Source organism: Antrostomus carolinensis, unplaced genomic scaffold (assembly GCF_000700745.2).
Source record: "Antrostomus carolinensis isolate BGI_N321 unplaced genomic scaffold, ASM70074v2 scaffold22953, whole genome shotgun sequence".
NCBI lineage: Eukaryota > Metazoa > Chordata > Aves > Caprimulgiformes > Caprimulgidae > Antrostomus > Antrostomus carolinensis.
Genome location: NW_010307597.1, coordinates 14,006 through 38,543, shown reverse-complemented (window position 1 = coordinate 38,543; position 24,538 = coordinate 14,006). Strand labels below are relative to the sequence as shown.

Genomic DNA, 24,538 nt, shown 5'->3' with positions numbered 1-24,538 from the left:
CCCTACAGCATTAGACAGGGTGTAGAAGAACAGGAATGGTTATGGGTAGGCATTCTTTGTTACATGGAAGTAGTCAGGAGTACAGGTCCCTAGATGGTTTTACTCAAAAGCAAAGACACACAGCAATAAATAATCAATCTGGTGTTAAATTGGGCTTTTATCTGATAATAAATAGCTGGGGTCAAATTTTGCTTTCCCAAAATAAATAAGAGACAACTACTGTGGCTTCAGTGAGAACAGGATTTCACTGGGAAGGTTTAAGCAAAGTCCTACTACTGTCAAATCAGAATTTAGTGTGTTAACTCCCTTTGTAGATCTGAACATATTAGATTGTACAACAGCACAAGAGAATCTGGAAGGCAACAGGAATTGTGCCTTCTCAGGAACATCTAGCATATCCCTATGTGGCTTATGATTTCAAGAACCTGAAGTGATGTGATCTCATAGATGGCTAATGTTTAATTATCAATGAACCTGTTTAAACAGAGGTTTGATTTCACAGTTTAGCTTTAGAAAGTCTATCAAGTTATGCATTTGTCGCCAGAAGGAATTTTAGGCTAGGTCATTTCTGTAATATCAGACAACTTACATACATAAAAAAAATATGGCCCTTTCAAGGACATCAGGCTTGAGTAAAATGAAACCCAGAACCATTCTTGACACAAATGTTTACTAGAGCCAAGGTTTCAACTGTAACATAACAATCACATTCTTAATGTAATGTTATTGTGTGACTCTTGGCACGTCTAGACTTCAGCTGGGTAAAAGGAGGGAAAACATTGAAGTACTATGAGAAACTCTTTATTAGTATTATTGTGTTATTTTAATTTTTAAAAACATTAAGCTGTGAATTGTGACTGGTGCAGCTGGTGGATATAGAAAGACAATGGAAGCTTCCTGACTTATTGGCTGTCATTATGTTATGTTTCAATCGCCTTTCTTTCCTTGCATGTGTTAAAAGTCTATGTAGAGTCAAGTAGCATGAAATCTAAAATTAAATTGCCAAATTTACAATGGGGACGTGGTCATGGATTTACTTCTAAAGATAGATGACTAAAGTTGGGACTCATACCTCCTTAGATTGTCTGTAGAATCAATGGAGCAACAGAAGTTTTTCCAGGGACGTATTAAAAGCACCTTACTCGGGTTTCTTCTGAATTGTCTTGTGCTGGTGCATGTAAAACTAGATGGTACTTCGTCAGCTGTCAAAACCACAGAGTGTCTACATCTGCACTGCTGGTGTTGTCTGTCCCTGGTATGACAACCATCCCTCAGACAAAACATAGTGGATCATCTTTACATTGCTCAACTTTGCCTAGGAAAAGTTTGAGAGAACGTTAGCTGGGATTGCCCATGCAGGCACTGACAACAGTGTTCCTGTACTTGGGAATATTTTTCTGTGAGTTTCCATTTACTGGCATCTGTATAGCCACTCTCTGCAGGTATTTGGTACTCTGTGGGCTACCCAACAGAGTGGCTACTGAGACCATGACAGGTGGCGCCTAATCTATGAAAGCATCTTCCTTTTATCTAATCTTTTCCTGTTAGACTGTCTGATAAATACGGAGGTTTGTCCCCAGGAATCACCAGGACACAGACATGGTCAATTTGTCCTTAGGTCAGGAACTATTAGTGCATACATCATGAGAGCCATTTTAAACAACTATGTTCCAGGCTTCCTCTTGAAGTCAGAGAGATTTTGTTGACTTTCTGGGTGATCACATGTAAATACATTTGCCCACTTGACATTTATTAGTGGGTTTCGATACTTGCTGCCTCATGCTTTTAATTCCTTTGCTGGGTATCTTCCAAATACCTTAATGAGATGATGATAACTTTTAAGTGTACTTGTCTAGTAAAAAGCAAAACTATTTGTGCCAGGAGTGGGGAGACCATTAATAGCTATGGCCTTGCCTTGTTTAGAAACTGGTGTTCCCATTTCAGGATGTAAGTACTACAAAAGCACTTTAAGCTTTTCCTTCTTTAAGAAGAAGGGTGGGGTTTAAGCTTGCAATTCTGTTGAAATATGTTTTCACTTTTCACTTAATTTCCAAGAGCTTTAGTGTAAATTGTTTAAACGTTATCACTGTGAATAAATACACCAACAAATCACATTTCATTTACTTTGACCTCCTTTTTGTTTCTTCTCTAGTAAAACAGTTATTGCACATCATTCATTTATTTTATTTATTATTGTTGTGATCATAAGCAGAAGCTAGAGCAAATAACTCGACATTGTCTTATTACACACCAAATGGAAAGGCAGTATTGCTTGTCTTCAAAGTTTTGGACTTTGAAGCATAGAAAATAGGCCAAGATGTTGCTTTTCAGAAGGTGTAGACTAAGGAAAAAAATTGTGAATCTCACGTTTTCTCCATCACTATATGTGTTAAATTACCTCAACCTTGTCAAAACAAACTATTTACTGTGTGTGACTTCTGCAACTGTTTTGTCTCATAGATTTTGCAAAGGAAAAAAGGGTTAATTTGGGGTCAAGGAATTACAGCAAATAAAGCTGAAAAAAGATTCTGGAAAACAAGCAACAGGCTGTTGTAACCTGCTTAATTTCTAAGTATAATTTAGGTAGAGCTTACTTCCAAGTGAGTGCCTGTTTTGTTTGGCATACAAAGTAAGAAGCTTCTTTTCCCCAAAGGCTAACATCAAGTCAAAGGAAGAGTAAAGAGTGGAAAGACAGAAATTTTCTAAGTCTTACAGGTTGTCGCTTGAAGAAAAGCATAGAAAATGAAATTGCGTTGTGTTATAAGGCAAATTAAAAATCAAGAACCATGAACATTTCATGTATTAGCACAACTGAATTTGTTTATTTTTAAATCACCCCAAAATCCAATCATGCTGTTTGCACATAGACAATACACCGGATAGCACACCAAATGTAGACAAGAAAGATAAAATGTATTCTGTTTTAATTTGCTGATGATTTCTTTTTTTTTTTTCATTATACATCTGCCCAACTTGATTAAATGATCCAATCTATATGGATTCCCATGTCAACCTTCTCTCAGTCCCCATGTACACACTGTTTCTCTAACAGGAGACATCTATCATGATACCTCTGGGGTGTTTGTCTGAACAGTAAAGTGTGCAGCTTTTCATGTACGTTCCTCTGGGTCTCATTTCTTACTTAAAACTGTGTAGTGCAGAACAAGTATATCAACATGTATCTGCTTTAACTATATTCTATAGTTAGTAGGTAATACCAGCTAATACTTTGGGTTACTCAGGAAATCATAAGTAGCGCGCACACACAAAAACGAAAACAGAAAATAGTTTTCCACATCGTTTAGAGTGTTAATTTTCTTTACATTTCCAGTGTCATTTATTTTACTAAGCACTGCTGCAATTCTTTCCACTTGTCTTATGCTCTTATTTTCTTACAAAACAGTATACTAGGCTTTCTGTATAAAACATATATATAAACATTTATATATATATATATATATATATAAAAACAAAGCAACGACCCCCAAAATGGACTTACACACAGGTATGTATTTGTCCCTCATTAGAAAACATATTGTGTGTATTTCTGTTCATTGTCCCTGAATGTCACAGCACTGGCTATGAGAATGGGGTCAGGAAGAAAGTGGATTTTCTTTTTTTTTTTCCTGGTTTATTTTAAAACATACAGTTAAATTCTGGAAGATGAACAAAAGCAGAGTAGTCACAGGAACAATAAGAGTCTGTTTATATACTGGCACCATGTTTTTCTTGTTGTCATTTTTTTTACTACTCTCCAATGTGAATCCTAGTTATTACTTCCCAGGAATTAATATATCTATACATTTTTTGTCATATATTCTCTCTCATAACAATGAGTTGGATGCAAGTTCAGGGAGAAAGAAACACTAGAAAATCTAAATGGATCTTATGACTCTGGAGATTATTGTCCTGTTTAGCTTTTCTGGCCCTTTTTCTCGGAGATTATAAAATATTTAGAAAATTATGGTTAATTCTATATAACAAGTAATTTTTAGTGGCCTGTCCTTCCAAATGATGCTTTGGGGCAATGATTGGAGATAGTTTTACATATGTACTGCTGGCATTAGATATCAGCCTTGCATATTTGTATAAATATTTTTTTCCACTATAAGACCCCCTTTATTGGTACAGATTATTCTCTGTCCTCGGTATCCTTTCAGCAAACAGACTGGTCATTTGAACTACTTATTTTTACTGAGTGATGTGCTGGGAGAACCACCCATGCTAAATACATCGGAAAATTTGGTGGCAGTGAGGGAGGGGTTAAAATTCAGCCCAAAGTATTTAGCTCACAAAAACATGTCTAATGACTTCTTGGCCTGAAAACTTTGTAATTGAAAAACCCCAGATATAAAAATGCTATTAAGACTGGGGGCAAAAAATGGAAAAACATATTGAATTAAAAAATAAAGTACTGCTTGCTGGTTTACAAAGAGTCTATAACACTGATAAAATCTTCGGAAACCAATGTGTTTTTGTTTTGTGTTGTTTTTTTTTTCCTTGTCCTTCTTTATTTTGGCTTCATTTCAACCCGGGAGTTCATATCATCTCCTTCCAGATCATACTCTTCTACTTGGCCACTGGTCCACACCTTCATGCGGTCAGTCAGGTCACTGCTTCTGGGAGCCAGGATGAAGTCGTAAATCAGGGCAGCAGCTGCTCCTCCAATGATTGGGCCAACCCAGAAGATCTGAAACACAGTTCCAAACCTAGTTAATACATCAGGTGTTACTGCATTTGAAGCTGTTCTGAAAGTTTTCTCTGAGGATTTTCATCACAAAATTTATAGTAAAAATATTAAAATTACAGCTTGTCACCTGAATGTTTACTTAACCACATGGAAACAAAACAGGAATTTCTCACCATGAATGGGTGATAGACCCAGATTTTGATAACTATCACTACGTTGTCAAGTTCTGATATTTAAAATTAGGTATCTACTGGTAACACATCTTTGTTATTCCAGATAAATTTGTCAGGGAGGGGGGCACAATTTCCAAAAGCAACAAGGGCACTAGATTCCATTCTCCCATTAACATTCAGTGATAGATTAATTAGAAAGCAATACTTAATGAGGACTTGACTTAATTAGGGGCTTAATCTGCTACTAGCTGCTATTTAACAAATTATATTACTGTAATGGTACTGGTTTAATCACTGGTTTAAGGCAAGTAAACTTTGGAGGGAGAAATAATAAAACTATTTTAGTAGACACGTTGATTTTATTAGAAATAACAGATGATTTTAAAGGATTTGTATGGCCAAAGAGTTACTAAGTCTGAAAACATGTCTTCCTTTATTCAGCAATAGCAGTGGTTCAATATGAATTGCTACTTCTATCTCCTTTTCTCTGTACAAAAGAAAATAATTTTTCTATGAAATTTTGAAAATACTAGTGACTGGCTTAGTTACATTATCTTAGTATCCCTATAAAATCATTTGTCAGAGAAGTAATGGCAAAATTTCCTGTGTCTTACTTTTGTGTTTTAGTCTTTAGATTAAAATGGCATCCATATCTAAAATTTTTGCAACCCTTTGTACTACTACTACTAAATTTCCATGAATGCCTATGCAACTGGCTGCTAAAATCATGAGCAGGAGAATTGGAACAAGCTACATTTTAAATATTCAAGAACACATGCTCATTTAGGGCTTTTATATCAGCCTTTTTTAGTGAGCTTTAGTGAAGTAAGTAAATATTTGTGAAGTTCCTCATTTTAACCTCATTTAACCACAGGGAATAATCTAAAATTTATACTGTTTCCAGAGCACTTATCCATGAAAGCACATAAGCAGACACTTAACTTTAAGAAGATGAACACTTTATTAGCTTCCTAATATTGGATGATCCATTTCAGTTTATAAACCTGCTAAATTAGGTTTTACCAGATTAAACGGTAGCATTTTACAAACTCAGTTTAAATAATGAATACTCAATACAGGATTCTGTACAATGAGGCTTTAAAGTTTAAAATCTTTGAAATAAACATATAGGGAAATAGCCAAAGAAAAAGTGCTTTGAACATACATATTCAGCTTGAGGACTTTATGATCTCCTGAGGCCGGTTAGGAGCAAAAGGAGATGTTTTTTATTAAATGAAATAGAAATGGCAACTCACTGACTTGGTGCTAATGATATGTGTTTAAATGTGTCTGATCTTGTAGATTATGTATATGCACAGTTTCTTGTAAACTAAACTAATTTATTCAACTTACCCAGTGATTTTCAAAGTTGTTGGCAATCAGCGCTGAGCCAAAAGATCTGGCTGGGTTAATTCCACAACCGGTGTAATCAATCTAGGAGGTGAAAAGATAAGCAGTGGTGAGATATTGATATATATGTGGCATCTTCATTACACAGGAGGGCAAGTGGCAGCCTACAGCATGGTTCAGATGCTCACAACAGCTTCATTCCATCCCACCTGCTCTTCCTCATAAAAAGGGGGAAAAGACTGTTTGCTATATGCGTGTCCTGTCCCATCAGGGAAACAGGTCCTACTGCAGTGACTCCTCCTAGATGTGCAATCTCATCACTTATTGCAGCAGCCACATGGCCCAAGAAAAAAGGGTCACACACTGCAGAAGGAAGGTCAGTCTCTGGAGACGAAGGAGAAGGAACAAATTATCATCTGTCCATCATCTTTCTGCCTTCACTGGCCCATCCTGTGGTGGGACATTGCAGAGATCAACAATGAGAGATAAAACTTACAGCAAGAAGATGTCCCAAGGCAACGGAGAGACCAATGGCCAAAGGTGCTGATCCTGAAACATCATTCCTTCTCCGGTCTGTGGTGGCGAGGACACATAACACTAGTTGGAAGGTAGCAATGATTTCAATACCTAGTCCTTGGCCTGCATTGATTCCCTCTGAAAGCTGTACAAAGACAAGGAAGAAAATGTCACCTGATATTCCAACCTGATTTCAACCAATACAACAAGGTTTCACAGGTTCTGGTTTCTCAATTGGAAAATTCAGACCTGCACAGTCATTTCTCTCCTCAGATTGCTTTTGCTTAACAGGAAAAAAAACAAATGAGCCAGAGATTTACCTTCAATAGAGTTTACCCCTGGAAGTGAACTGTGGTGCTTTGAGACATTTATTGATTCCTTCTGAGAATGTAGATGCTGTGGTCATGTTAAATATTGCTCAGCTTGCCTTCAGCAGCCATTGCTAAGCAAACAGGGGCAGGACGAGGAACGGACAAGTAGACAGTAAGAAATGTGCATAGTTCTGGGTAGTTTGGAAGTACCTCTCTTTGCTATTGACAGGTCACATTAACCTTTTCTTTTCTTCTCCCACCACTACTTATTTTCTGTAATTCAATATGAGCTCTTCAAAACAAGGGCTTAATGTAGACAATGTCCTGCAAAATGCTAGCCCCATAGGCAGATTTTCATATCAATATTAAGACACCTATACTATGATTCAATTGCCTGAAAATATGTCTCTAAAGCCACTGGAAGTACCCTGAGATATGCACAGTGTTCATATGGGATCAGTAGATGTGACCCAAGTCCTACAGAAGACCAAAGGTATCTAAAATATTTCTAAGTGTCAATATTTAGGTAATGTATCTCTAACTTGGATAAGTCTTGAACATAGTTAATGGAAATTAGATCCATTCAGCTGATGAAATGTAGGTGATTATTTGAGAGTCAACTGCATAGCTCTGTCTTTTATATTCACTAGATCTCATATGACTACACAACAAGACCTTAGACAATTAACTCACATGTAGACTAATTTTAGGTGTCTTAGACACAAATTGAATCTCACTCAACTTTGAGAGCCATAAAAAAGCACCCACAATTAAGGAATCCTAAGGGGCTGACAGGGGAAGTATTTCAATTTTCTCCTGAAGTAAAGCAGATTCTCTAGAAAAACTCACACTGACAGATGCAGATATTCCAACTGTACTATTAATAATGAAATCAGTGGAGTTTCTTATTAATGCAAATGCTTTAGAACATACTGAAACCACAATAATTCACATAAATAAACATTATACAGTAGAAATGCTGTCATATTTCAGGAGTACTGTTGGAAACTTGTGCCTAACAAGGAAACATAAAGCTAAACTATTTAATGTTATAACAAGTTTTGAATTCTGCTTCTATATTCAGTGGTATCTTAGTTAAGATAAGACAAGCCCGTATCTGAGCTGAATAACTTGCTGTTAAGCAGAAATAACTGCCTTGCATGGATCAGATGAAACATGAGCTTGGACACAGGCCAGAGAAACTGAGAATGTGGGTAACTCAGAGTAGGAAGCAAATTCTGCAAAACTTATTCTCAAGAATAATGCTATTACTAGGTTATTCCATCTGTTGTAGCCTCTGCATTAAAAATTGCTGGGTCATACATGACAAAAACATAATTAATTGTTATTGTGACCTATCCATAACAATGAAACTGCGGGAAATCATGCTTTAAATGTGTTTTTGTGGTTTCACGCCCTAATTTCCCCAGAACTAATATTTGAATAACCTTAAAACTTAAAGATGTTTAGTTGAACTCTCACTTTCCACCTTTGCTACTCACACTTTTCTTGTTTTTTTCTTTGTAACAAAGCAGCATAATATCAAATTCCTAAGCACTGAAAAAAAATCATCTGAGTTTTCATCCAACATAAATTTAATTAGCTACACTAATACCAGTGAAAATATATTGATTTCTAAAGCCTGCTAATCTGAAGCATTAATAATATATTTTTGTATCTTTAATATACAGGACTGATGTCCTTTGAGTTAGAAGCAGCTTATCCGTAGATGGAAGGGAATTCAGATTGAAATGGTAGGGGTTTGGTTCCTTTGCCATCCATACAGTAGAAACTGAAATCAGCTAATGAAACCCTCAACATTAATAGGATTTACATGTGAGAAATACAAGTTTGACATAAATATATACAGATGAGCTGGGAGTGAAAATGACATGATCCAGAAATTCATGCTGGTAGATCACTAAATTAATATTCTATTACTTTTGTCACTTCCTTTTAAAAATAATCACTTTTTTTGCTTCTGAGACAGTGGGATTTGTGGATCTCAACAACTTAGGCTTCAAATGCATCCAATTGATATCACAATAAGAGTATCACTTTAAGCATCTGGATTATAGACTCCGGAAAATTCTAACTCACATTTGGAAGGCCAAAGGCAAGTGTATTGGCAAATAAGTGAGTGCCTTAGATGCCTAAAGGTGGATAAGAAACAATTTTTTTTCCTATCATAATTCAACTTTCAAACCCCAGAGAATCTAAATCTGAGTTCTGCTGCATTTATGTTGGTATTTGTCAAAGCCTTGGCATTTCAAATTATTAAACACTGACCTACTAGTCTTTCCCTTTGTTTGAACGGCTTCTATAAAAGAAGAAAGACAATAGGGGCAAAATTCTGCTTTTAAAAGCTGTGATAATCCTTATTTGAAAGGCGGAAATTATATTCTTCCTTTCCCTCCAGGAAAACATATCCTACAGCTGACGTGACTTGAGGTCATTCTCCCTGCTAATCAACACTTATTGATGGGCTGTGTGGAATCAAATAAAACCTGGAAATGTCTTAGGAAATCTTTTGCTTTCCTCTAGCATGTAATTTTACACAGCCTGCCAGGGATGTATGATTCCACTGTGAGAGCAAGGACTCTGGGCCATGTTCCAAAATGAGGCTAATCAAGGCAAGCCTTGGATGTTCTGCTTTGTTATAGTCCGTGAATCTGCAGTATATAAGTGTGGTATCAGAGATGTTCATTATTTGCCTACCTGTCAAAGCTATAGTGTCACTACTGCAGCAGCCTGGACCATTCTGTGTACAGCAACACATGGAACAACATGAGTCTGCACCACCCTTACCTCATTGGAATACTGTATCCAGTTTTGGGCCCCTCACTCCAAGAAGGATATGGAGGTGCTGGAGTGTGTCCAGAGAAGGGGGACAGAGCTGGGGAAGGGTCTGGAGCACAAGTGTGCTGAGTTCACAGCTGAGGGAACTGGGGTTGTTGAGCCTGGAGAAAAGGAGGCTGAAGGGAGACCTTCTGGCTCTCTCCAGCTCCCTGAAAGGAAGGTGGAGAGAGGTGGGGGTGGGTCTGTTCAACCAAGGAACAAGACAAAAGGAAATGGCCTCAGATTGCACCAAGGGCAGATGAGATTGGATGTGAGGAAGAATTTCTTTGCTGAAAGGGTTCTGAGGCATTGGAAGGGGTTGCCCAGGGCAGTGGTGGAGTCCCTGTCCCTGGAGGTATTTAAAAGACAGGTAGATGAGGTGCTCAGAGTTATGATTTAGTAGGGGACAGGTACAGTTGAAAACATCTTCCATCTTTAAAATCTACTGTTTTAAGTTCTTGACGGAACCAGATAGACATAACTAATGTGAGTTGGTTAACTTTTCATTGTATTTTTTTATACATTTTTTTTTTTTTTTTAAAGAAAGTTTTGAATTTTTGTAGAATACCTGACTTGAGAAGCCTCAGGGCTGTCTAAAGCTTAATCTGAATCTAGTAGGAAGTGGTACTACACATTACAGAGACTTGAATACCTGAGGCTGTCAACAAAACAGGTAAAAATCAACTGCTGATGTTAACATCTAGCATTCTGCTACTGGGAATATCCAGAATGAAAGGTGACCATATCTCTGGTTCTTAAGTAGATAAAATAATGCCTTGAAACATAAGATACAGTCACCTCTACTGTAATGCTAGTGTGAAAGGGTCTTTCCCCAGCAATGTGTACCTACACTGCAATGACTCTTTTCCCTGCACTGGAAGGCTACTTACCAGCAGTCACAAGAAGATATGTGGGCAGCTTATGTGGGCTAACACTGCATTTGCCCTTGATGTATCTGCTGGGAAATCTCTGTCCTCTTCTTATCTCAGTCTGACAACTCTCACACATTCTGCATTTTAGGCGATACTCATTAAGGCAGCAAAAAAAATATCAGAGGCTGGGGAACAGCATAATAACTCCCAGAGCTTTTCATGCTTCAGACTTGTAAGGCTTGAAGAGTGGGTTCAGTACTTTAAGGAAACAAATATAGTCTAACGGATTAAAATGAAGCACACAATCTCCAACAATTTCCCACACCACAGGAGTCAATCCAGACTTCTCCTCCCTTTTTGTTCACATGAATTATTCCATTAAACTTCATTGCTCAGCAACTATTTTGACAGGAGAAGCACCAGAAACACACACAAAAATGGGTTACACCATTGGCAAGATCTGAGAGTTATTTGTAGACACTTATATCTGACCAGGTAAATCAATCTTTGTTGTAGTAGCTTATACTAAGTAATTCTCCCTTGACTATAATAACACTCATATGACAAGGAGAAGCCTACATAGACATTGCAAGTGAGATGTATCCTTCCATGAGCTGAATTCCACCATTAATATTTTCACCTGAGTTCACTGTGAAACTGAAAATTTTGTGGAAGAAAACCCACTGGAATTCAGTAAATTCATAGAAATCACATCTCATTCAGAAAGCTCCTGAGCTGCAACTGGTTGAAACCAAAGGAAGCACTTAGGGCATGTTGAAGCCCCCTGCTTTGCATAACTGGATATGGGATGAGGTACAATATCAGTTCCCCGTTCAAAAATTAGCATTATTTGGTAATGCTGCTGCTGCTCCTGACAACCTGGTTTGAATTCAGTGCTGACTACGATTTGAGTAAGAGGCTGAGCTACAGACCTCCTGAGGTCCCTTCCAAGCTGAATTATCATATAAGGGACCTTGGTTCTTTGGGAAGGTTCTTCCTGTGGGATAGAATTGCCTCAGTGCTACTTGGGTTCAGCTAAATTAACATCTAGAACCAGCTGGTGACACATGCAAATAGTGGAGCCACAGTTGTCTGATTAATCACTGTGAAGACTCTTCATAGATATAATCCATATGGGTGAGTGAGTCAAGAGACATAATATAATCAAATAAGGACCGTTAAAACTAAGGGCAAGATTAATGGAAAATTAAGTGAGAGTAATTAGTTGAGGCAAACACCACATGGGTAGCGGTCACATTGCTTCCATTTCTCCATGACAGATGGGAGACAGGAACTATGGAAGACCGTTTCTCAGAAGTGCCTTTAACTGCCATGATTAGCTGAGTAACTTCCACAGCTTCAAGCAATAATTTGGAAAAATTAATGGTATGTTTTCTTTTCTTTTGGCTTTTTTTTTTTGCTTTTTTTTCTTTTTTTTTTAGATCGGGATATTTATTAGTTGTCTGCCTTCAGAAGAGAAATGGGGACAGGAAATTAAACTGGCCCAAGGTAAACCCAACTGTGTACTTCTCTAGTGGCTTCATATTTTTCTCATTAGGTGTAAAAGTATATCAAGTTCAAACCTGTTTCCTGTTATATGGATAAGACAGTTTGTTATGCAAGGTGGTTTCATCACGTGGTGCTATTCTCCATCTCATCCAACAAACCCTTAGCCATGGATTGCATGTATCTTCTAGTGTCCAGCTTACTTTCATATAACAGGGATTAGTTTCTCATTGTTCCTGAAAAAAGTAAAAGTCTATTTTTCAGTAGGGGAATGTCAATTTTCTCCATTCTTATGAAACACTTCACTGCAATCCATGCTGGCTGGTGTTATTTAAAGAGAGAAAAGTTAAGCCACAGCAATTTATATATAACATCTTCTTTGCATATCCCAGTGATTTCCTAGGTAAGACAGCTTTTGCAGAACCCCAGCAATAGCAGAGTTGGCACATAATAAGAAACATGTTGTGGACTGACTATAAGCATATCACCTTTTATTTAAGTGCTGTCAATATTCATGCTGGAAGACCTATGTTCTCCTGTCCATACAAAATACAGCATGTTAAGGAGCTGTGTTACAATAAGCAATATCAGACAGACCCTTTACCTTGTGTGTTGCATTCAAATAAACAGCTAAAGACTTGCAACAGACCTGCTGTTTTCAGCATTCTAATTATTACCTTGTCTCTGCCACAGCAGAATTTTTCTTAAAGGAAGACTTTTAGTATTTTACTCAAGCAAATTCTCACTGTCTTACTGAATTTTCTTCCTGTAACTTAAACTTTCCCTTCTTTGATTTTCCTTATTTTTCTTAATAAGGAAAACTCTTCACATTAGTTTGAGTGTTTCACGCTCTCCATCTCCATACTGAAAATATTAATTAAGTTGCTTTATACCAACTATCATTTAAGTGTGTAGCTGGCCAAAGTTTTTTAATGCAATGTTCTTCACATGCAGACTCAGAAATTAATCTCCCTACTTCCCTCAGAATCATCTTACACTATCTGGTCTGTCATTTTGTCTGATTCTTCTAATTCTTTTAGCTTCAACACTGTCATGAAAATAACTTGATAACTTCTGTCTTGATAACATACCTTTCTTCTACTGGAAGTCTGTCCCAGATCTCTATAGCTATAAACTTTTCAGTAAACTCACAGTCCAAATGTATTCAGAGACTTTATCCCCAGCTGTTTAACGGCAGTTATTCCCTTCTTTCCTTTCTATTTAACAGTATCACTCTGAAATGGATGTTTATTATACCCATTATTTGAGTGTTAGGGCTTCAGAGAGTACAAAAGTCTCATTTCTTTAGTAAGTAGAGACAGGCAAGGATCTAAAGAATTTCACTTGAAATTATATGACAGGAGCACACAGAAGAAGCTGCTTATGAGGCAAAGAATTAGCTTTGGATTGTATCCTAGATAAACAATAGAATGGACCTAGGGACAAAACATATTGTCCTTTGCTAGATTATCCTTCCTATAAATACAACCTTAAGAGCTCTAAAGGGGACTCATTCAATTCCCAAAGCAGAAATCATATTTTCCATTCTTTGGACAGCAGACACCCTCCAGGAACAAGACTAACCTCCCTCCTCCCACCCTGCCTTCAGGCTGTTGAGAAACTAGCCGGGGCTTTGTGTTGCAGCAGCCTGGTTTACCATAAAGAGAAGAGTAATGGTTTCATCTATATTAAACCAGAGCACATAAAGTTTACATGTGAGTTCAGTGACAGACAGTAAAAATCAATTCCTCTATAAGACTTCAATTTAGCATGGCTAGTTAAAGATAGATCATTTGTCCCATTTACACTTTTACTTTTTTATGTGCCTCTGGGAAAGTTGCTTTTAAGAAACTTTTTTTTTTATTAAATCTTACTTCTGAGAAATAAACAACTTCTATTCAGAAGATGAGAAATGGTGAGTTAGGGTTGGGTTTTTTTTTTTCTTTCTTTACCCAACAAAAAACAAGTAAATAGTTCATTTTCAGTAACACCTTTGAAGCACTCATTTATACCACGGAGTTATTTATGATCTCCTGTATTGTCAGACCAGAAGGAGATGGTCTTTCAATGGGGAATTTTGGGCATATCTGAATTTTGATCCTAATAGAATCTTCCTTTCTTTGTTGTTACTGGAATAACTAGCTGGATTTGCAGAAACCTCATGGTATGGTTGTTGGCAATTGCACCAAAACAATATTCATTTTATACTTCTAGACAAACACTCCAGCAAACCTGTGAAGTTTTCAGACTTTCCAAGTCTGAGGTAGTTCATATAATTAGTCTTGTGCAGAGCATTGAAGATTTGGCATTTCCATGGAGTTAAAAAACCGCTTTGAAGACAGGCAATGGATTTCAGGAATTAGGGGAACAATCTCAGCTCCTTCATTTTTCTACCTTGTTCATCAAGAAAGAAGTCTTATCAAAGGAATGAAAAGGGGCCAAACTTGACTTTATTCATTCCTCAGTCCAAATACAGTCATCATTAACTTTAGGAGAAGTTGTCCATATATGTGTAAGGAAACGTGCCACGGTTCTACTTTGAAAGCATTCATTGACTTCACTTGGCACAGAATTAGCATCAAGAACCTGGAAAAGTTTGATTTTCCATGGTACCTCCCAGCGGTTCCTGGAGAGAGGATTCACAGGGCTCTACCAGGAAAGTAAATAGAGGATTTCTTTGGTCCTTTCCTGTCCTTAAATGCCAAAAGAGAAACAAACCCCTTGCAGAGATTTCAGAACCAATTTTGCCCTCCTGCTGTTTCTAGAGTTTCCTCCAGGATGCCTGTCAGGCCCTGTATATTTGAATCAACAGGTTAATGCTTTGTCTTAGGCTCAGACTTCAGTGGAGCTGCAGCAGTTAAATACCAGCACTAGCTTTGAGTCTGGATGCCAGAAAGAGCAGTACTTTCCCATCAGGTTGTACATTAATAAATATACAGGACCACATACTTCTCCCAGCCAGGCAAGAAAAACCTCCAGAAGACATTCACTTGCTCCATGACATTGGTATTAATATTATTCTGGAGGTACTGAGGAGCACAACCACAGACCACGATGTCTCATTATACCAGGTGCAGTATCAGCCCACAATGAAAAAGGTGCCTCTGCCTCTCTATATTTGTGATAAAATGACAGCAGCTTAAAGTCAGGGAAATATAGAAAATTAGAAATGCAGACACATAAGGTACAGATATTTTGCTAGATTTCTCTAAGAATTAAGATTTCATTGACATTTTCAATTGTGATGCCATGTAAAGATCTCTGTTATGGAATTCTCTCAATTAAGTTAGAGAATGGACAAATAAGCAAAAATGTACTACTGTTCTAAAGAAAACAGGCAATTTCCTCTCGAGACAAACAGGAAATTTTTCAAGGGCTAATTTTTCTTCCTTTAGTACTTGTGATGTGGTTTAGCATCCTTGCTCTAAAAAATGTTTCTCTTAAAGGCAGCTATATACAGCCCAGATAGTGACATTTTTTAGATTTCGATGATTAAAGAAATGTTATTCTTGAGTCACCTGAAGGTTCACATTATCTACTGAAGTACATGAGCCTGGCTACAATTACTTGTATGTTGTTTTTACCACTGCACCAATTTAACCAGAAGAGATCCATAATATTAATTCTTATGTGGAAATTTCCATTTGTTCTCAAGCTGTGGTTCTTGCCTTGTCAGGTATTGATTTAGAATCAACATCCGCTAATAGATTTTTTTTTTTAATGTCTGCTTAATTTAACTAGGAAATGAAATTTGATGTTATCTCATCTGAAGAATCTTTCTATCTATCGATCCATCTGCCTCTGTGTTGATATGTATGGAGGCGTGTATCCACATGCACAAAAAAAATATACAAATACATATGGCATAGTATACGGAATGCTAAGGAAAAGAAAACAAAGTTTAACTGTTTATTCACCAGTCAGGAAGGGTGGTGGCAAAATGAATTTCCTTATATTTCATACTTAATCCTACATAGTTTGACAGCTGGTCAAACAGAGGAAAAAAAAAAAAAAATTGTTCTCCAAAAAAATCCCAGCATGACTCCATTTGAATTACAATATTAACTAATCTAGCAAACTACTAATTTTTTTAGATCTTTGTAACTCATTATTTTATTACCCTCTGCACACCCCTTTCATCAATTTCTACCATCGGACCTTTAATCTGAGGCTTGCAGAACATTTTTCAGACAATGCACCAGTCATCCTCGAACCCTCTGGATGTGGACCCAGTTCATGATATAAAATCACCTGGAATCCCTCTGTTCTAGCACCAAAAGACAGATCTGCAGCCAGACGATCACTGAGGTCCTTGCCTTGTGCTAAAAATGGCCATGCTGCCACACCCTTGAGCGCTCTTTACCAGAAGCTCAGGGCCTCATGCTATATGATTATGGAGCAGAAGCACTAAGCAAATCTTGGTAGAAATGGAAATAAGAAATAACTTGTGAGACCTGAGATAAGGATTTGAGCTATAAGCTCTGTTATCCCCAAATGTTCTGGAGCATGGGTGATAACCATCAGGTTTATATCTCAGCCCAGATGTTTCTGTTGTCACTGTGTGAACACATTAGACAGCAGCCAAGGCTATGGCCAGTTTTGAGCAGGTGCCTTTCCTGTGTTCCACCTCCCTGGCCTGATGCGATTCAATACAATGCTGGCATGCCATAAAAGACTGCTGCTGCAAGATTGAAATTGAATAATGAGCTATTGTTGTGACACTCTTTGTTAAGAAATGAAAATCCTGGACTAATCTCATGTACAGGAACCATTTTGCTCACTCTAAAAATGCATCAACTTCTGGTTCCTTGTAGAAACTCGAGAGCTCAAGAGCGCAGATGTCCCAGTGCAGACATGGTTGGCGGGAGAAACCTACATTGGATCAAAACCAGGGAGGGCAGAGGGCAGTGACAAGGAGAATTAAGCTGACTGTATTAAAACTTCAGAAATGCACAGTATATAATCTGCACTGAGAAAAGACATCCAAGGATTTTTAACAAATGCTAGAGGTCAGGAACTCAGCTGTATGTCTCGTCCATCCAGCGGCACCTCTGGAACCACAATTTTCCATACTGACTCAGAGGAAAAGCAGCATCACTTACTCAATTGTCCACTCACACTGTCAAGCTCTCAGTTTATTTTGGAAGTTCTTCCAACTCAACTTGACTTTGTTTAATTTGAGGTTGATGGAAAGCAGACTCATAGGGTGCGGGCACAAAGAGAGAGGGAAATCACAAGGTAAACACTGAGTCATCAAGGCCAACAATGCAAGTCCTGCTCCCCATGGTCTGAGGGCCACCATTGGTGAACTTGTTTGGACCAAATGTGGGGAATCTAGTATTTCCTATATGTGATTCCCTCTGAGGCAACTTTCTAAAGGATGAGAAAGATTTAGTAAGAAATATCAGGATAAAAACATCAGTTCTGACACACACACACACCATTAAAAGGTGTGGTGGGTCTCAAGTGCATTGTCCCCACTGCAGGGATAATATAGTGCACTAGAGGTCTTTGCACTGTCTTGGAAATTTGTTGGTGGAAAAATCACCAGTATTGATGTCCTACAGATGAGATGATACATCTGCAGAGGTTAAGTATCCACACATTGTCTGCCCCATCTTATGCTTCAGTCTCCTGGAGACAAGAGTTTGTCCAGCCTTCATCTTTCCCAAAGAGCAGAATAAGGCTGGAGCTGGGAGATACGTGTGCACCAGAGAAAAAAATATAGCTCCAGCATAGGGGTTCAAAGCTGCCCTGACGTTGCTGGACCACAACTCAGCTAAGTGGGATAACTTATGGAAAGGGGATTCATTATGTAGTGCGACTTTGGTGAGTGCAGAAGGTGTCCTAAAGTAGTAGATACTGCTCTAGGACAAAGAAACAAGGGCAGCAAAGGACTCCTTTCTCCCTGTCTTTGAGAAAGAATTCGGAGTAGGCCACTGGGTGTTAATCACCAAAGGGCATTGCATTGATATGCATCAATTCTTCTACAGTTGATCCAACTTTCGGGACCCAGCCTGCCTTAAGAAAATGCTCCAAACCTCTGAATCCACTGACCACAGCTTTTCCAGAAAGTTCTTCAGTTACACAAACAACATTTATCAGTCCACTGAGTGTTTTTTAAAACTAAGTCCTTCTATTTGTTATTCTTGGTTGTTTTTCTTTTCTCTTTATCTACCCTGAGCAACACTACCTTCAGGTCTGTTTTCCTTGCCTACAATTTTTTATTCACTTGCAACTTTTTAAAAAATATCTCTCTCTCTCTTTTATTTTTTAATAAACATCCAGGTAGATTTTTCAAATACTTTTCAAATTGTAGCCCCGAGACATAGGGGCCACATTTCCTGGCACTCTAATCAGTATGCCAAAATACAGAAATTATGAAATTGTAAAGTAGTGTCTACATTTTTCAGAAACTCTAATTATTTTCACAAAAAAAACCCCTCAAAAAACCTCAACAACTGAGCTAAAGAACTTTTCTCAGCATGTTTTTAAAAGCTTGATAAAAATTCTCAAAATAATCATTGCTGAACCTCAAATATTGTGTTACCTTACAGTACAGAAGTCTCCTCTCACCCGCCTTTCCTGCTTCAGCTCTTTGTTGGTCATTAACTGCCCATGATGAATAGTTTCTTCCATTATCCAAACTACAGATCTGTCCTCACTAGACAATAGCCAGCTATGCTGGCAGATGAGTGCATTTTGGATTAGATATTCTCTATTCTTACAGTTTTACCTAATGGAAATTCGTAACCTGCAGTAATTCATTTACCAAAAAAAGATACAAGATGATGTAAGGAAAAATATTTAAAATTTTTAGAACAACAAACACATTGCATACTCCTCTTTCAGCTTTTCCAACTCAGAGTTTTTTCTTTGGCACTCACACCACTACTAAGATATATGGGAAGTTAAGTGTCTTAAAAGGATTCAGTAATCTAAATACCTCTCTGAATATTGTCCAGAATGTCTTATTTGGAAGCAGCCAAAGTAACTAAAAATATTTCCATTGACTTCAGTAAAGTTTAAATCAAACTCTTCATATTTGACTGTTTTACTTGTCTCTTAGTATAAAACAGACCTTAATATTGAACATTATAGAACCACAGAATCACAGAATGGTCGGGGTTGGAAGGGACCTCATCTAGTCCAACTCCCCTGCTAGAGCAGGATCATTTAGAGTAGATCACACAGGAACAGCTCCAGGTTTTTAATGTCTCCAGAGACGTAGACTTAACATGTTAAAGGAGCATCCTGCTTTTATATCCTCCCTTCCTTCTCTTCAGCCTTGCACTCTCCATGGCTGTTTTTTGTACTCCATTTGCTTGTATTTCCCTTTTTCCTTTTGGACAATGAGAAAGACACAGATTCATCCCACTTTATTTTGGATATTTAACAGAGGTTCCCAAGTCTGAAGCCTCATCATGCCCAGGAACAGCTGGCTGTCTTTGGAGGACAGTTCAGAGGATCTAAGGGATGAAGTACCTCTCTTTGTTTCTCCTTCTCTGTGAATTAGAGAGGAAGCTACAGAAATGAGTTTCTCACTTGGCCCATCAGTGCAGGACCTACAGCTGGGCAGGAGAAATCTAAGTTCAGGCAATCCCATCCAGCATCCACTGAGGACATTGGATAAGCACTGGCTGCATGAAAGTGCTCCCACCACATTTTTCCTGTAAAAAACTTCCCTCCAAGAGCATGAGAGGGTCAGAACAAAGGACTCAGTTATGCTCATCCAAGCCCTCTTCCCAACCTTCTCAAACAAACAACTCTCTCTTTCCTTCTATTCTTTTTCTCAATAATGAATCTACCTCATTTTCCACAGAAAGGGCAGGAAGATAAAACAGCTGCTACAGATGCCAGTTCTGTCTCTTCCCTACATGTCCTCAGGTTAAAAAGCATGACATGAATACAATCTCTGTGGTTTCTCCTTATCTTTTATTTGCTGAAGGAGGCAGTGTGCTCTCTGTGCTGAGCTGTGGTTTCAGGATATGCCCCATTGTGATCAGCTCTGAACAAACAGAGCTGTTCTGCCATTCTTCTCTGCTCTGGGCTCAGATCTAACTCCCCCCTGTCAACCCTCACCTCCCCTCCCCAGAGAGTCTCAGCTTGTCAGTGGGAAATGAATGGACTTGCTTTCCTCACTAGTTATTTCTTGCAAAGGAGAAGGACAGCTGTTGCCTTCCCCATCCCCTGGGACATCTTCCCACTGCTTCTCTAGCCAGAACATTTATAACTGGCTGTGAAAGAGAAAATTAAAAAATTAAAATTTTTAGTATTTGACAATGACAAGCACTGAGACCAGAGCTTTTCACAGTGTTTAGGAACCATTTTAACCATTACTTCATACACAGGAATTGTTGCCAGATTTGTAAAATTGACATGATGGAGACTTACACTGTCTGGTTTTGCCTACAGTGTATTTTATGACCTTGAAAACAATGTATTTGCTTGTATTCCAGAGGTGTTTGTAGAAGTGGAGAACAAGCCTTCCACCCTAACATGCAGTTTTTGAGATTCATTAAATAGTCTCCTAACCTTATCATAATCAGTGACTCCACTGATCTTTCCTGATCTTTCCATCAGTCCCCATAGCTTTTTCTCTTCTGAGATGTCCTTGTGCAGAGTTCTGAATTATATCTTTGTAGCTCGGAGAGTTACTAACTGAGGAGCAAGAAGAATTTGAGATGATCATCTACAGTCCCTTTATAAATGGACAATTTCAGGGCTTGTGGATAGAGGAAGGAGGCAGTCATCAGCATTTTGTGGCAAGCAAAAGGGGAAGACCAAATATGAGTGCTACTGAAACCAGACCTCCCGTGTTTAATGGCAGTTGGACCTCTCGAGGAAACCACTTGGGCGGATACCCTGTCCCATGCGGTTGAGCAGTTCCCTCTGCCAGTGGTTTCAGAGGAAAAGATCACGTATCACACACATAACCAGAGCCTTCTGGAGTTAATAAAATGATTCATTCTTATTGCCCCAAAATGTTGTGGATTAACCCATCAAAATTTCAAAAATAACGGCATGATGGAATACCTGCAGGCATCAAGCTCGACGGAGGCAAACAGCCAACCCACAGAGTACCACAAGGGTGGATGATACTAAGTTGCTCAGGAAACACCTTCTTAATATCAGATTTTATGATGTTTTAAAAAACTGACTCATTTTCTGAATTAACTGTAATGCCACAGCATGTAAAACTATATTACTTCATTTGTTAATTTATTATTAATCTTTTTTATCCTTTCTTTCTCTTTTGCCTAAACAATTTTGGAAGAGATATTGTATTTGCAGCTTTATGTCCCAAATATTCCTGTGACTTTAAATAGGCATAAGATTTCAAATGAGCTCAAGTCTCAAGTCAAACTGCAGTCAGGAACATTCAGCAAGAAAGGGGCTATAGAAAAGGTGTTAAACACTTGATCTTAACAGAATCAAGTGAAATAAGTGACTAGAAGGCAATTTCCATTTATAGTGCTCTCTGTACTGCAGTGGTTGTAGCACTGCCTCTAAAAGTGGGATGATTTCAAGTTTAAAAGTGTACCTATCTTTTTTTCCTGTTATGGGTACAACTACAACAGTAAAATGACAATGTTTTGAGGGGAGGAGTCGTGGCCAGACAATTTCTATGCAGTATGATGGTCAATAGCTGTAAGGACCTGGCTGAGAGAAGGCTGAAACCTACACCCCTGTTAAATGTAGCTGCCTTACATCTTTCTCCTGTCTACTCCTGAGAATTCCGGGTTTTTCCCCTTTTTGCACAGCAAAAGGAGAAACACACAGAAAGTGCAGCTGGGATTGTGTGTCAGGCAGGATCTGAGCACACTGCCTAATGCAACAGGTAATGCTCACACCTTTGGTGATAGGGTTTCTCCTGCCACACATCTCACTGTTCTCATAGATTTTCATTACAGTCATCATCAGGTTACACAAACCATTAATTAGGTATCAAAAAAGAACCACATTCACAGAAACGAAAAAAAACCACATTAGTATAAGCATATTAATCAGCATGTTACCTGAGACCTTCAGAACCACAAAAGGGACTCAAATAATGCAACTACCACTGATTTCTATGTTAACTTGGTGTCAAAAGGCACCTTCTAGCAACTTGGTTGTGAAAAATTGACCAGGAGCAAAACTAATCACAGTCATAATTTCCTATAGCTCTGAAGTGGGGACGGGGAGGAAGGACCATCCCTATGATTTAGATCCATCCTGGTATTAGTCAGGACTAGATCCCGTGCTACAATAAGCAATTGACTGCCTAAGGTCACCATCACCACCACACCCCCCCTTACACATCTTTAGTAGTTTACAGGTGTTTGTTACATTTTTCCTCAAAAAATGAAGGAGGAATTAAAAGTTTCTACTTACCGCATTGAGCCCCAGGAGGTTGTTTGGGAGAGAAGAGGTGACTCCTGACAGAATAGCTGTGGCCACCACTGCTCCCAGGCACTGGGCAATGATGTACATGAGGGCCTTGAAGATGCTAATCTGGCAGCTCAGCAGGAGGCCCAGGGTCACAGCTGGGTTCAGGTGTGCGCCGCTGATGTGCCCCACACTTTGTGCCATGGTAGCGATGGATAACCCAAAAGCCAGTGAAACCTTCACGTTGTCCTGAGACCTTGTGGATGTTTTGTTGCCCACCACTGGGAAGCTAAAACCCAGAGCTGAGCCAATGCTGATAAAAATAAAAAGGCTCATGGCAAGGAACTCAGCCACCACTGCCCTCCAGAAGATTTTCTTTTTGAATTCACTAGCCATCTTTCCTTTCTCTCTCTCTCTCTCTCTCTCTCTCTTCCCTCCTCACGTTCCCTTCTCCCTCTCTCCCTTCCTTTGCCTGATATTTTCCCTTTGAGGTCTGAAGAGAAATCTGGAGAAAAAATGCAGTCCTTGGATTATTTATAGGGCTTTGGGTGGTCTGTAGGAGGGAAGGGGTGTTGCACAAAAGGAGGAAAGAACATCTACATAGATGCTGACTGCTAGATTGATGTAAGACACTGCATGCCTGCCAAAGTTTTTTCTTCCTTTTTTTTTTTTTTTTTTTTTTTTTTTCCCCTCCCTTAACAGTGTTCGATCTCTGCTGCCGTTTTTAAGAGGTTTTTTAAAATCCTTTTGAAAAGTCTTTAGGAGTGCCTGAGGAATTTTACCCTCACTTCTTTAACTTCCACTATCATCATTCAGCACACGAATTGGAGTGAAAGTTTTTACGGGGTTTCTGTCTTGAGCAGGAGTGAAACAAAAAACAAAGTCATCTGGTGCAGGCTGGTAAGTTGTTCACGCTCAGCTTTACCAGCAGCGGATGACATCTGAAAGTAGTAAATAAAACTGACAACTAAATCCACACTCTAGAGAATTAAGTACCTCTGTTTGGTTTGAAAACAGGTAGAAATGTTTTTTCTGCTGGCTCTGTGAAGACTTGGACGTGTTTGTGATGCCGAGTCTGACAGCTGCACAGACAAACACATGTATTTATACAGGCTCACACAGGCTGATGTTAAGTGATAAATGGTAAAGATCTGTTTTAATCTCTGTCACCACTGTGTAAATCTGACATAACACAGAAAGTAAGTTGGAAGCTTTATATGGATGCAATTTGGATGCTGAGGGGTAGATGATTTGGAGGTTTGGAGGAGAGTTTTAATTATTTTTTTTAAATTTACTTTTTTTCTTCACTTATTTTCTTTCAAGCATAGAAGTGTCTCAGGGTTTCCCTGGGCTTGCTCTCCCACACCACTTCTAACTAGCAGGAAAAAAAGGCAATTTAGGGGCTTTCTAGCCCACGTCCTGCAGGGAAATGGTATCTCACACCACTTTGCTGAAGGTCAGCTGTCCTGCTGTCACCAGGGAGACTGGCTGCCGGTTCTGAGCCACAGGACTGGCCGGAGACAGAAGGGGAGAGTGAGGGAGGAGGGAAATTACATGCTTGATTTTGCAGACAAAATGAATCTCCTGGCAGTGCCAAAGTGTCTTTCGGAGCAAAAGGTCTAAGCGTCTCTGGATTTATCACAACGGGGTTTGTACATATGCCTCAGATTAACCCCTGTGTTATCAGATCTCTGCGTGATTTAACAGCTGGTAGTACCTTCATCTTTAAATCAGTCTGCTCTGACTTCAAACTGTGCAAAATCAGATCCAGAGTCAGAAACGAACTCCCCAGGCACAAGTCTTGAAAGACGGGTATTTAAAATCAGCCTACTTCTCTACCTCTTCTTTTTTTTCTCCCTTTTCTTACTTTAATGCACTGGTGTCAACTTCTAAATTGTACTTAAATTAATT

At 38.6% G+C, this 24,538-nt stretch overlaps 1 protein-coding gene across 1 annotated transcript; it reads right to left on the bottom strand.

Moving 5' to 3' along the window:
• Positions 1-4,478: 4,478 nt before the first annotated feature.
• Positions 4,479-23,134, bottom strand: AQP1 (aquaporin 1 (Colton blood group)). The gene is made up of 4 exons (XM_010165495.1): positions 22,634-23,134; positions 6,710-6,874; positions 6,217-6,297; positions 4,479-4,690 (listed from the first exon to the last, which is right to left on the bottom strand). The coding sequence occupies exons 1-4, from the start codon at positions 23,021-23,023 to the stop codon at positions 4,511-4,513; spliced, it is 816 nt and encodes a 271-aa protein (XP_010163797.1). The 5' UTR covers positions 23,024-23,134; the 3' UTR covers positions 4,479-4,510.
• Positions 23,135-24,538: the final 1,404 nt, after the last annotated feature.